This window comes from Anas platyrhynchos, chromosome 1, assembly GCF_047663525.1.
Source record: "Anas platyrhynchos isolate ZD024472 breed Pekin duck chromosome 1, IASCAAS_PekinDuck_T2T, whole genome shotgun sequence".
Taxonomy (NCBI): Eukaryota; Metazoa; Chordata; class Aves; order Anseriformes; family Anatidae; genus Anas; species Anas platyrhynchos.
The window spans coordinates 110,678,461-110,692,963 of NC_092587.1; the positions used below are offsets into that span (position 1 = coordinate 110,678,461).

General features: G+C 40.2%; 1 protein-coding gene across 7 annotated transcripts; it reads left to right on the forward strand.

Moving 5' to 3' along the window:
• The first annotated feature begins 277 nt into the window (after window positions 1-277).
• Window positions 278-13,896, forward strand: IFNAR2 (interferon alpha and beta receptor subunit 2). 7 transcript variants are annotated; one of them, XM_072026515.1, is made up of 10 exons: window positions 278-296; window positions 877-951; window positions 2,666-2,762; window positions 5,891-5,938; window positions 6,269-6,398; window positions 6,575-6,738; window positions 8,606-8,778; window positions 10,033-10,195; window positions 10,631-10,749; window positions 12,482-13,896. In XM_072026515.1, the coding sequence occupies exons 3-10, from the start codon at window positions 2,720-2,722 to the stop codon at window positions 13,163-13,165; spliced, it is 1,524 nt and encodes a 507-aa protein (XP_071882616.1). In that variant the 5' UTR covers window positions 278-296; window positions 877-951; window positions 2,666-2,719; the 3' UTR covers window positions 13,166-13,896. The 7 variants fall into 7 exon arrangements, with proteins under 7 accessions (XP_071882616.1, XP_071882605.1, XP_071882610.1 ...); XM_072026504.1 differs by lacking the exon at window positions 278-296 and adding an exon at window positions 413-689; XM_072026509.1 differs by lacking the exon at window positions 278-296 and adding an exon at window positions 413-689 and having other exon boundaries at window positions 877-934; window positions 2,661-2,762.
• Window positions 13,897-14,503: the final 607 nt, after the last annotated feature.

A 14,503-nucleotide genomic window follows, 5' to 3' on the forward strand; every position in this document is an offset into this window, starting at 1 on the left:
TAGGCGTGCGTGGAGGGACGTGGCTGCTAACTGGCAATGCTTTCTCACCCCTCTCAGGTAAGTACCAAGATTTTTTTTTTTTAGTAAATAGCTTGATGAGGGCTATATTTAACGCCACCTCACTTCAGTTTTAGCTATGAGAACACACTGGTGTGGAGGACGCCGCATCTGCTGAGGCAGATATCTATGAAGCGCTCAGCAGCAGCAGCAGTGCCCTGAGGTCATGAGTGAAAAAGGGAACCAGCGGGAGCCGTTGCGGCTCTCCATGAAGGTTTACTTCATGATTTCAAAAACTGGTAATAATCAAAGAGAAGGAACCAAAAAAAAAAAAAAATCAAAGAGCCGGATGAAACATTCATGAATAGAAACCGAAACGAGCCGAGCCCTCGAGTGCCCGGCAAGCGGTGCCTGAGGCCGCCCAGGGGAACTGGCCAGGGGTGGCGGAGCGGGACACGACCCCCGGCCCCGAGGCGGGCAGGACCCCCCCTCAGCCACCCCAAAAGCCATGACGGCGGCACCCCCGGCCCGTTAATCGGCCGGGAAGGGGCGGGCCAACACTGAGGGGGCGTTTCCAGGCGCTCGCCCAGCGCCGGGGCCGCCGCCATTTCGCGCTGCGCCCTCGCCGAGCCGGCCTGGGGGCTGTGGGGGGCCCCGCGGGGATGGCGCCCGCGGCCGGGGGGCGCCCCCAGGTAACGTCGCCCCCCCGGCAGGGCAGGGCAGGGCAGGGCAGGGTAGGGTACACAGCCGTGTGGGGGTACGCGGGGAGGGTAACACGGGGGTGCTGCGGGGGTAGGAGGGGGTGAGTGAGGGGTTTCCAATTTATTGGAGACTTCCCAATAATTTATTTATTTATTTTATTCTTTCCCAAATTGGAAGCGTCCACCTCAAAGCCACCCGGCCTGACCTCAAGCTAAGGACAAGCTGCTGCTGCTGCTGCTGCTGCTGCTGCAGGTGAGGTGGCAGCGCTAAGCGGGCTTGTGGAAGCGCTGGAGGCTGCGGGCAGCACGCAGGGGTACCCAGCTGAGTTACCAGGTGGGTGGGCTAGGAGCTGGTGAGGTGAGGTGAGGTGAATGGGACTGGGCTCACAGGGCATTTCCATGGCTTCCCTCCAAGGGCTGGGGAGGCTCTGAGGCAGAAGGGTGAGAAAAGCAGAGTCTAGAGTCCTGACAGGAATGGGTTTCCCCTTAAATGTCCACCGTCATTGATAAACTTGTAGGGGACGTGTAGGTTTAGATGACTGTGCAAACTCAAAGAGAAACACGTTTGGTCACATCTGGCTTACATATTCTAAGCTGCCGAACCGCAGAATACATAAGAAATATCAAAAAACAGATCTTGCAGGTGTTTTTTTCAAGTGACTGTGATAGTACCGTTGTCTTCTGCGTTGACTTCTGGACGAATCTGGTTATCTTGTTGAAAGTAGAAAGTTGATTTATTTTTTTTTGTACTTGTGTAATTTGTAAACTTGATCTGAATGTCAAATCATTTTTTTCTGTGCCACTAGTGTAAAAGCTAAATGGGCTTGATAGATATTGGTGACTCAATCACCTTCTAGCTTGCTCTTATAAGTGATGAACTTTACTTAAAGATTGCATAACTAGTAAGTCATAGCTTCTTTTGCTTCATTCTTAATTTGGATTGAAAAGGGGAAAACAAGCATTTTATATCTCTGAAATATTCTTCATGCTTTAATGAATAAAAAAAAATGAAGTGAGAAAGAACGTTCTCTTCATCTCTTGAAGAGTTCATTACTTTGCAATTATGATTATCAGTTGCACAGATATGGGTTCTTAACACTTAATTCAGTAACTTCCTCTAGTCATGCTGAAGCTTTGAGCAGAGAAGGAGTTACATCTCAGATAAATCAGATACATTTAAAATACTGTGTTGAGTTTGACCATATTATGATTCAGTACAATTTTAAATTTTAAGCTGTTTGTTTTGCGGAGAAAATCGGTTTAAAAAAATCAGTTTAAATTCAAAAACAATTTATTGTGTTAAAGTTGGAGAAGAAGGTTTTTTCCAAAGACTTATACCCATTCTCAGCTATCTGTAGATTCACAGTTGTACCTTAGTACTTTGCCTTTAAATCAAAAAACAATTCCTGCAAATATGAATATGATGAGAGTAGCAGAGTAAAATAACAACACCTAGAAAAGGCCTATTAAAATATTGCCTAATGTATTAAAAACTCTAACAAACCTTAATAACTTCCTTCAAATTTAATCATTGTGGTTTTTGTTCTAACCTTTCTATCTACCTTCTTTCTGGAAACATTTTTTCGACAGTGATGAGTTCTTATAATGTTTCAAATAAAGGCAAGTGATCTTTATCTTAACTGTATTTTATAAATTAGAATCAATGGCTTAGAATTTTCTAATGCTATCTTCATGCAAAATCAATACTAATAGTCATACAATGCTTTAGGTATTTATTTAAAATGGTAAGAGCACTTACCATGAGGGACTGGGGAGGGAAGTACTATTGTCATAAAACTATCTGTTTTGAGCATCATCCCCTAGGATGATAGTAGCAACTGTGTGCATGCCTCTCCCCCAACGCACTGAAGAGGTTAAAATAATTATTTGAACATATATCTGCTTTTATGTACAAGTCATTCACCAATATGATTTGCTGAATGTGATTGTTTTTAATGTATTTGCAGGTATGGAAGCAAAATGTTTATTTTACAATCAGTAAGCTGTATTTCTTAATCACTATGGAAACACTGATGGGTGGACCACTGCGTTTTTACCAATTTGGTAAGTTGCTTGTGCTTTTACACTGTAGGAGAGGTAGTTCTGGTGATTTTTCACTAGCAGCCCTCCCAAGTCACTGAATTAAGATACCATTAAGTTATTATAGAGCTCTCCCTGGAATAACTCACAGAATCATTATTGTAGGGTATTTTATTCTGTATACTCTATTCTAAAAATAAACGAGATTTCTCCATTAAAAAAAAAAAAAAAACCTTTGAAACAGTATGCTCTAAAAATCAGGTAAACTCTTAGTTGGATACTTTGTCATTTCTTGTCCTAACTTTTTTTCATGACTCCTCAGTTTCTGGGTTAGTAAACACTGCAAACATAGTTTGTTGGCTGGACTCTAATTGTAGTGGGAAACTGTTCTGATAGAATTGTTTAATTCTGTGAAAAGGACAAGATGATGATGAAGATTCCCTCTTCATTTTACTTTTTCACCTTTGTTTCTGCAGCCTTAAGTTTACTGCAGTTATTTTGTGTAACATTTTTTTCCTGTGTGTATCTCTTATGCCAGCAGTTTGTGCTTGTTGAAACAAAGTTACTAAAGCAATTTGAACTCTAGATGAACTAGATTTGAGAGGGGAAAGGTATTTAAAAATACAGAGAATTCCTTCAGCAAGACACCTGACACACATAAGGTGGCTAGGGTAAGAAAGGATCTCAAAAGATTGCATCTACTAATCCAAAGAGCTTGCTGTATGGAAGTGTCATTACTAGAGCCTGTACACTGACACTGTTTGACAGAGCAGCAGTATCATCAATGTGCTAAAGACTGTGTGACTACAAATCTGAGCTTGTGTTCAGGTGAAGAACAATAACCATTAAGGTATTGCTTTGTTATTCATACCCCTTGGTTATGTTTTATATGTAGGTGATCTGTTGCTGTATTGCAAGAAAGCAGTTCTAGTTTTAATGGCACTTCTCTAAGGGGTATTTATTATTCAGTAGTGAGTAATGTAGAAGATCATGTGCAAAATAAGTCATATAAGAGGTGTTTGTGGTCTGTATGGTAAAATGAAGCTAGAGAGAGAAGCTCTTCTGAGAATTCTTCTGAGAGATTCTCTTCTGAGAATATATATATTTGCTGCATGTGCAACTTCAGTGAGTTGCTTAATCTCTTTGCATCTAATTTCAGAATGGATATAGAGAGCATATTTTAATACTTGCAAGATAAGATGTTAAGGCAGTAGTAATTAACAGTTCAACAGAAGTAGCGGGCTAGTGGTATTTTGGGCATTGTCGTGTTGTTGGAGAGGAGCTTAGGTGTCAAAACAAACGAGATCATGTTGAATAATTCAAGGGAAAAATGCTGAAGTAATTTTGCAGATATTTCCAGGGAGTTCCTCTAAAGCGTGGGAAAAAAACATGGTTGTTTGAAATCTAACTGATGACTTTCTTGGACACGGCGTATGAGAGTGAGCATCTCGTCCTAAGAGGATAGGCCCCGAAATGACTTTAAAATGGAAACAGGAAGTTAAAACAGGAAAGCAGAAGAGAGCTAAAGTATCTTGCAAAAGAGTTAGAAGAGTCAGAACAATCATTTCAAGAATGTCTCCGAGTGCCATGCTGAAAAGATACAAACGATGCAAGACTGGGTTGGCCTCTGGATATAACTAGAATCTGCATGAGAGGGCAGTCCCGCACAGAGGTTATATGAGAAGATGTGGCGGTCTCTAGGATGTCAGGGTTTGCCAGAAGGTTCAAGAGATCGCTCAGACAGTAGGCCCAACTGACAGGTCGAGTACAGTTTTAACCATATCTTGTGAGAAAAGTAAAAGTGTTGCAGTATCTGTTGTTTTTTTTTTTGTCTCTTCTTTTCCAGGCAGAGAACAGAATGGTGTAGAAAGAGCTAGAAACACCCACAGGGTAACGTTACAGAAACAGGACACAAACCTAAGTTTGGGAAGGTGCCGTGGTTTTGGCTGGGATAGAGTTAATTTTCTTCAAAGAGAATTGTGTGACGCTTCGGTTTGGATTTTTGATGACAGTAGTGGTGATGTTTTAGTTGCTGCAGAGCAGCTCTTACACAGAGACAAGGATTTATTTGCTTCTCATGCTGCCCTGCCAGCAACCAGGCTGGGGGTGCACCAGGAGCTGGGGGGGTCATAGCCAGGACAGCTGGCCCAGACTGCCCAAAGGGATGTCCCACCCCACAGGCATCAGGCTCAGCAATAAAACTGGGGGAAAAGAAGGAAAAAGGGGGGCACATCTGGGGTGATGGCCTTTGTATTCCCAAGAAACCATTAGGCGCGATGAGCACCTCTTTCCTGGAGGTGTCTGAATGTCTGCGTGCCCATGGGAAGTAGGGAATGAATTCCCTGTTTCACTTTGTTTTTTGTTGTTTTTTCTTTTGTGCAGCTTTTGCTTTACCTAGCAAACTGATGTTATCTCAATCCATGAGTTCTCACACTTTTACCTTTCTGATTCTCTCCCCCATCTCACCTGGAGAGAGTGAGCGAGCGGCTGGATGCTACTGAGCTGCCTGCCAGGGTTAAACCAAAACTGAAGGAGGGGCAACTGGACTAGAAAGGAAATCAGAGGAGTTAAATGACTGAAAACAGTGCATTGTATACCAGTACTGCAGCACTGAGGATTCCCCACATTTAGCAAAGAAGGACATATGGCCTTCATTACTGAAGATGATTCAGTAATGTTTTTCAAGCAGGGGTAGCTATCTTATTCCAGTAAAGTTGTAAGATTCTTGTCCTAATGCACAGTGGTATTTACAAGAGAGTAAGCTACCTACAATACAGTCAGGATCCTCTAAGTGTGGAATAAGAACATCTTAAATAGGTTTATTTTGACCTGAATCTTGAAGCTCTTTTGGCATAGATCAGTGTGAGCCTGAACCACAGGGTAGTTATCAAAGAATTAGCTCCTAGGAGCCTTGAGGTAATGATACTGATTGGAGAATCCTGTACTCTGGGAAAAGGAAGAAATTGAAAAGGAAGATGTGAAAGAGAGAACCCAGTAGCATACAAAGTTGAGTCAAGGGACTGCATGAACACTTCAGCTGAGGGAACACTTAGAATTGTCTCTGACTGTTGTGAATTAATATTGCCAATAGGAAACTAATAATCAGATATTGCAGACATGCAAATTCACTATTATGTGGTTTCATTTTCCAGCGTACATCATCTGTATTCTGTGTGCAGCTTGTTGCAGCAGCATGCCTGGTAAGAAGTTTCTATTGTCTTTCAAATGCTTTTCCTAATACAGTTCAGGAGACTTACATGTTCTTATCAGGCATCATTTTACAATTTTATGCTTCTTGAAGAAATAACTTCTTAGAAATAAAATATAGGAGGGCAGTCCTTTGCGTTGTGTCTTCTGTTGTGCTGAACTCTATTCTGTTCTATGGTTGCTTTATCTAGGGGCTAATTTTGGTTTTCTCTAATCAGGATTATTTATTAGAGTTGTTGCAATCTCAAATGGGTTTGCCATTCATATTGATGATATTAATGGGTTGTTGTTGTGTGTTTTTTTTTTCCCCCTTCCTTTTCTAGAAAGGTTTCCAGAAGGGCCACCTTTCGAACTAAAAATGGAATCTCACAACTTCGAACACATTTTGTCCTGGCAGGCAGTAACTGACCCAAATGTGACAGCTCACTATCGTGTACAGTACTATGACCGCAGGCAAGTCTCACTTCATATAAGACACAAATTTTTCTTTTAAAGTTTAGGAGTTCAAAATATTCGGCATGAGGTTTTCTTCGTTGCCTGTTTTTCCACTCCCCGAAGATGTTTTCTTATACTGGAGACTCCAAATAGATTATTTTAGACTTTTATTTACTATATATTTTGATTTACAGGAACTGGATGATTGCACAAAACTGTTCATATATTGAACACCTCTCCTGTAACCTAACAGAGGATTTTAAAAATATATCTTCTGAGTATTCCGTACGTGTTCAGAGCTTTGTAGGAACAAAAGTATTCACTTCTTCTGAACTTCATTTTATGCCACATATTGACAGTAAGTTCTCTGCATTTGTTCATTTTAGTTTTTATTCATAGTTATGCATAAATGATGCTCTGCTAGCTTTGCAGTACGGCATTACAAACTAACCTGGCTGGCAGTTTTAGGTGTAGGGGAAGAGCGATTTACCTGTTGTTTCATCAACCTAGTCTTTTCCTTGCTTCTGAAAGAAAATGCTTAGCAGTGACATCTAATGCCAGAGGCAGCATCGCCCTTACCTGTGCGTAGTATTTCATTTGGAATTAACAGAGACTGAGCAACTTCTGGTTTTGAGAGCTCAATAATTAAAGTGATGCTGAGACTGAAGTTACTGATGATATATGTTTTTTTTTTTTTGTAACTAAAAATAACTGAAGGATTTGAGAACATCCCTCAGAGACAGAGGTCCTTAGTGTTTCAGTGGTTAGGTTAACAAAGAGGATCAGAAGATGCATTGACCACTACTTAATACAATGGCAGGCTTCTTGAGTCTTGGGGGGAGAAACAGAACAACAACAAAAACATAACAGCCTGCTCTGACTGGGAGCTGAAGCTAGACTGAATTACCAAGTGCGCTGATTGACTGCCTGTCACTGGCAGCTTGGAAATTGAAACTGGATGTTTTGCTAGTAGCTCTCTGGTTCATACTATAAGCATTCAAGTGAAGCCATGGTTTTCATGGCACAGGATTTGGATGAAGCCTTCCATCTTCACACTGTAGTGCCTCTTTTTACAATACTTGGGCAGGAAAGAAACAATATTCTGAGATGTTTCCCTGCTGGATACAGTTGATGTTTACAGTCTAATAGCTACATGGAATCTCACTTCTTTTGGCAGTTGGATTTGAGCAAAGGCCCAGAGGCTTAATATAAGAAGGAGCCAAGAGAACAACCACATTTAACTAGAAAAAAAAAATTAATACTTATTTCTAACTTAAACCAAATGATGGGAAAAGAGTAAGTTTGTAACTGGTCTGAAATGTGTTTTCCCATGTGGGGGTGGGTAAAAGCTTGTGTTTGTTCAAGTATTAAACTTTTTTTCCCTACCCCATTCCATTCTTTCAGGAACAGAAATAATTGGCAAAAATGTATTGCTTTTTCTGAATTTTGCTAGCAATGTGATCTCCACGTTGACCAAAATGTACATGCTTCTGGGCAAAACAAAACTGAAATCCAAACTATCTTTTTTTTTTTTTTTCCCATATTGCGTTGTACACAAATTGAGTCTTACAGAGATAATGTTGAGAAGTGGTATGAGAACAAACTTACTTCTTTCCTATGTTGGAGGAAAGAAGATCTTAGAGGAACTTCCGTACTGAATCAAATCTAGTCTTGCTGGATGTGTAGTTTTGGAGGGCAGACACTCAGTGTACAGATCTCTTCAAACGTGTTCTAAGGAACGAAATTCAAGAGGTTACTTTGAACTCAAAGGCAGTCTTACAGAATGTAATCGTTTCAACTGTTGTCAGGAGAGTGTTCATCTTCCAAGAGTCGGACCTGTAGCCTTCCTTGCACCTGGTATAAGTATGTGCAGGACCACACACCACCAAATTTCTACAGGCATTCCTTCCTTCCAGTGACTAAAAAATGACGAGCAAGAAAGTAGTCAGCTTTTCCTAAACATTAACCTCAGCTTTCCTCTCAAATAGATAAAAAAGTGCATTTCTCTGTGGAGCTGAAGCGACCTTTCTTTCTCTGTCATGTCTTCTTCCCTCCCCTACTAATTGCTGCTCATTGTTTTCATAGTCTAGCCATGTCGCCAAGCTATCTTTTCCCACAAAACTTAAATGTTGCAAGGCCTCGTGGGTCTATATCAGTGACACACTCCGGAATTTGATTAGTCAGCTGTACATAGCGTATGTTTCTTTTTCTTTTTTTTTTAATAGCATGGCTGGGACCACCAGAAGTTAATATCAGTTCTTGTCTAAGCTGCATAAATGTCACCGTAAAGCTGCCAACCCCTCACTTAAGGAATAATGAGAAGCTGGTGTCTTTATTTGATATATATGAAGAGATTGAGTATTCTATAACACTGAAAACACCTGACAGAGAGCATAAGGTAAAGAACTTTTATTTCTGTATTTCTTGTCTAATGCACAAATAGAAAGCATAAAATGGCTCTAGTGGTCAGCAGACTTACAGAATGTATGAATAGAAGATACTTAGAAGAAAATAGAATCATGACTTCCTTTTACTGCAGATAAGCAGGCGTAGAAGAGGAGTGTTAGTTGTCCCGTATCCTTACTTGAAATAAAGTGTGGGGCACTGGCTTTCTGTGAAGCCAAGGGAGAAAGACTTCAGCAGAAACTACCAGCAGTTGTAGTTTCCTCTGCACAGCTGATCTGGAAATATGTTCAGCAAACAGTTCAATAGTTCTCTGACAAACTGAAAAAGTATATCTAGTTAGATCCAGAACAGGTAGTTTCAGAAACTGTTTTTTCTTCATTTTATTGTATGCTGCAATAGAGAGGTAGATAGGCATGATTAGAACTTAAAATGAGCTTCACAAAAACAGAGAAATAAAATAATAGGGAGCTCATTCAGGAAGGACCAATGCAGGGTATATCACTTAGGAATAACTGTCTGCATAATAAGCAGGATGTTAACAGCTACACGGGCAGCAGTTTTGCCAGAAAGGATGAGAGCATTCTGGATTATTACAAGCTAAATATGACTCATTTTGCTGAGGGGGAGGAAGAGGGGAAAAAAGGGGCATATTTCTCACCTTCCCAGTACTTGGAAAGCACACTTACCTTGCTCCAGTTCAGAAAAGACATGGTCCAGGCTCTAGAGGAAGAGTGACAGGATCCAGAAAGGAAGAGTGAGGACTGTGGGAGCAAACCTGAGCCGTGACTCATGAGGAAATGCTGGAATAATAGGGGATGGCTTAGTGTAAACAAGCAAAGTACAGTTAGAGGCCACAGTCTCTGTGTGCAAACATTTACTGGAGAAACAGAGGAAACAGCACATCCACTGTGGCTGCGACCAAAAAGAGTGAAGTGAAATTGGCAGTTGTGCAGTCCTTAGGTGAAGCATCAAGAAAGACAATACTGAGGCTGGCAAAGCACTGGAATGAGTTGCCTAAGTGTATACTCCATGCATTGGAAGTTTTTAGGCAATGATTAGGCATCTTAGTATCAGCTAGAACTAGAGATGAAGTGATTGTCTAGATAAAATGCTGAGTTACTGTAACAGTGTATCCAGTTTCATGTCCTACAGCGGTATCTCTCTGAAATAGCCAGGTTTTATTGGTGGCTTGGATCCTCTTTGTAGGCAAATAGTTAACTTTCTAAAACATTGTCTTTCATGGTAGATGCCACTTGAGACAACCACTAAAGAAACTTTCAGTACTGTCATTAGAGAACTGCATCCAAATGCAAACTACTGTGTGTCCGTTAATGTCTCCGCATCTCTGAACAAACATTCCACCTCATCAGACTGGAAATGTGCAACTGCAGGCTCTGTAGCTCAACAAGGTAACTGTTATACTGCAGGAACGGGTTGTCTGTCTTGATTGTGCCAGTGTTTTATTTTTATGTAGGAAGATTTGCAGGTTAATTCTCAAAGTACGAAGAGAGCAAGTTCCTTCCAAGTGATAAACATTATGGGGATTCATAAGGGAAATATAAAAATGCATCCACTTTGGGGCTACAAATTTACTGTTGACCCCGTGAACCACGCAAATCTGCACCAACTACATAAATAGATATCAAAGATGGTGTAACTTCTTTTTTAATTCCTGAATCTAACTTGAGATTTGGTCTCATTTTGACCTTGAACCAGATAACCTGTAGAGGTCCCTGCTATCCAAAATTATTCTGATATTCAAAGTAGCTGTTCTGAATTTGAAAGATGAAATGTGATGATTGAAAACTTCATTCATGATTGCTTGTTTGTCTTTTCACTTGCAGGTTATTACAGTGCTTCATTTGCAAGTGCTATATGTTTTGCACTGGTGTTAGGTATTGTCCTGAAGTGTATGCATTGGGGAGGCTATATTCTTCAGAAAAAATCACTTCCTCGTACCTTGGTATGTAATTTTTATACCTAACCTTCCTGGTTGGAAGCAGGAAGCTTACAATACGAAATTTCTATTTATGTACATTAGGTACCAGTTATTTAAGTGCTTAGAATGTTTTTATTTGCAGCTTGATTGTGTCAAAGATAATCTTGACAATTAAAAACAAAGGTAATAAATCTTATCCGTTCTGTAGAACAAATATTCAGTCTCTTTGAAAACCATTTGTTTCTACTCTAGAGACAAGTTGAGACAGGCAGCATTGAAGGGGAGAGATGCACACACAGTAACCTTAAATGAACTCTTCATGCTTCACAGAAGCAGACCAGGTTCTACAGTGAAGCATCCAGCATAGGACAATTTACCCCTTGCCCTTTGAAAATTACCTAATACATGTAAATCCTTCCTGCAGCAGACACTTCTTCCTCTATATCTGAGCCAGGGCAATAACTCCAGAAAGAAAAACTTACTCCAGTTTTTAGGTAAAATGCACAAGGATGAAAAATGTTATTCACCAAGAAATATGCTTTGAAAACTTGGTATCCACTGCTCCTTTGTAAAGCAGTTTCTGGTGCACTTTGCCTGTGTTACTTCACTCTACAGCATCCTACTCACTAGGAACAAATCCAATTTGCCCTATAATTGATTCAATTTTTTATTACTCCAGTAAGTAGATAACTCCCTGAAGATTTCAGGATTGCTTAGCCAGCTCCCTGGATGCTGGATGTGTTCAAGGGCATTTGAGAGATTCTACAACTGGAAAAAAAAAAAAATCATTAAATTTGCCTTCAAGGTTTTCTCCTTATCACATTTCCTTAGGAAACCAAGCTAAAAAGACAAAAAGGAACTTTTAAGTCCCAGTTTATTTGGGCACATTGTGCCTGCGATGGTACATTAAAATGGTCTAGAGCTGCGGGGTTTGGTCGCATTTTCCCCAAAAGATGGACCAGTTATTTAAGCCTTCTCTCTGTAGAAGAGTCAAGGTTACTGCTCTAAAACACTTCTTCTAAAGCTGCTCTTCATGGTTATTGCCCAGAAAAGGAGGCAAGGAGAACATATGAGAAATGCTAGAAGTAGAAGTTTAGCAGCCTGGTCAGACAGCCAAATCTGAGCAGCTGTTGAAAATATGCTTTGAGGAAGCAGTCTTGTTGCGTGGTGTTGTTCCAGAAAAGCAGTCTTGAAGCATGTTGTTTCTCAAGAAAACTGAGTCTGAGTTGTGACATCAGTGGTAGCTTCTCAATCACAGGAGTCATGCTCTTGACTAAAATCAGATATACCTTGTGGGTCACCAGCTTTCAAGTTCATATGTATCTAGCATCATAGATTAGGATACAGTCATCTGCAGATACCTCACTGCCTGAAAAGTATCCTACTTGTTAGTTGCAGATTTTGGGACCACTTCTTTGGGTAGGTTCATGTCTGTCTAACTTCTGCAGTCTCAGTAATAATTATTACTGTATTCTGTTATAAACAGGAATTGGTGTCTGTTGAGGAATGTTTGAGAATGGAAAACCTCACTGGGGAAAAAAAAAAAAAAAGGATATTTGTGTTTGAGTTCTGTCAGGATCTGTAGTTGGCATAGATTCTTAGAGATTACCTCTTGTGACCAGGCTGTCATAATCTACCCAAATAAGGGAATTGGATGTAAACAATAACAACAAAAAGAAAAAACATTTCTATGTGTGCAGATTTGGCTGATCTTTTGTTTTGATTTTTTTTTTCCTAATTATTTTTGTTCTTTTAGGTATTCATCGGGGGGACGATACGCTATTCACCTTGTACATTTGTAACTGAAAAAACAGAATCTGTAGAGATCATATATAAAGAGATTAAAAAAAAGGCAGTGGGATCTAGTGTCAGCGATGACAGTGACAGCGATGACAGTGGCAGTGATGACCTAAGTAATCATGACTACACAAGGCGTAATATCGTAAGAACACCTCATTCCTCTGACACGACAGGTGTATTTGTGCGGTGCTCTACAAGTAGCACATGTGATGACGGTAGCAGCCAGGCAAGTGAACATCTGGATGATGACCCAGAAGTTTTTGAAGAGAATGAGATGGACATTGAAAAAGATCAAGACCCAGGCTGCAAGTTACTTCAGCCTTTCCCTGAGGAGAACTGTACCTATTCTTCTAGGTCAAGGAATAATGATTGCTTTACCATAAACTTGAAAAGTGTGCTTCTGGGAATCTCTGAAGACACCATGGACAATTCTACAGCTCTTCTGTCTTCCCAGGGTGACACAGTTGACTGGCAACATAGACATGCTTTTGAATCACAGCTCCCTGATGATACAGAAAGTGTGCAGAAACCACACTGTCTTAACAACTCTCAGGAATGGAAAGATTCATCTAGTTCTTCCAATGAAAGTGACTCATCAGATTCAGATACAGACCCAAAAACTGAATACCTAAGAAGATGAATCTGAGGACCACTGTTGTTTTATAACATACAAGTAGATACTGTCCAACTTTATTCTTTCTGGACTGAACATACAGACCTGATCTCTTTGTTTTAGCATTCTGAAAGTATATACTGAAGTACTGAAAATATACAGGACTCATTTTAACAAATATTTCTGTGATATCAGTGTGTGGTTCAGGTGGTATCAAAAACAATTTGGATGTAGCAGAAAAAGGGAGCAGTTACTTCGTTTTGCAATTTGCTGGTGAATTATACCTTTTAGCTGTTACATGGTAAATATCTTCTATAAACTCAAGTGAGGAGTTAGTTTATAGTACAGGGAGATGTGAATGGCCGGTCTCTTAATCAAACCCCGTTTGGTTGTCTTGTGTGTTTTTTTGTTTTGTTTCCCAAGGACTCTGCTACTATTCCTTAGCTTTGTTGATGGGTTACTCTGAAGCCTGTTCTGCTGGGTGGATTGCAGGCATCAGGGTAGTGCTACGTTCCAGTCAGTAAACTGATTTCAAAGTTGTGCAGAGAAGGCCGATAAATGAAATCATGGAGGTGCAGGGAGACAAGGTAAGAATACTCAGTAGCTTGCAAGAGAGTTCGTGTTACTGTGATTCAAGGCATTAAACGTGTCTGTCTCGTATAACTGAATACTATTTTTTAAAATATTTTTTATGATGTTTAAAGGTTACTGGACAGTAAAGTTATTTTATCCTTCATAAAAAGAAAACTTTTCATAAACCTGTCTAAGAATTTTTACTGTGGTTTTTTTTTTTTTGGTTTGGTTTGTTGTTTGTGTTTTTGTTTTTTTTTGGGGGGGGGGTGGTTTTTTTTTTTTTTTTAGCCTTTGAAAAGCTACATGAGTTAGCCTGTTTACTGGGGGAAGGGTTTTAGGTATCTTGTAGCCAAACAGCTCTTTTTGCCTTGTTCTGGTCCACATATATACTACTTTTCTGCCTGTTAGCATAGCAGTTCCTGGCTGATATGGCTGGCAGGCATTCCTTTGGTCAGGATAGCTGAGAGTAACTTCTAAAATGTTGTAGTACACTCCGCTGTGCTACTTTTAAGAACTAGAAGGTGCAAATATGTGGCAAGCTGGATCTTAAGTATTTGTAGATGTATAGAATTAGTTGGATTAAACTTCTACTCACAGAGACCCTGTAATACACTGACTGCTGTTTCCTAAGGCAAATTGGTATAAACCTCTCCACAATGGTAGAAGCCAGTGGAACTGCTCATAGGTAAGTGAAGGCAGAGGACCAGTGTCTACCTGAGGAAAAGCAGCAAACTGTGTTGTATCCCTGTTTAGTTAGTAACAGGAGGGGATCAAGGGGCCAGAAACAAACGT

Bases quoted from the DNA above. Each gene is read 5' to 3' on its own strand.
- IFNAR2 (XM_072026499.1), top strand. The intron at 6,739-8,605 runs GTAAGTTCTCTG...TTTTTTTAATAG, and splicing joins TTTTATGCCACATATTGACA to CATGGCTGGGACCACCAGAA. The intron at 10,750-12,481 runs GTATGTAATTTT...TTGTTCTTTTAG, and splicing joins AATCACTTCCTCGTACCTTG to GTATTCATCGGGGGGACGAT.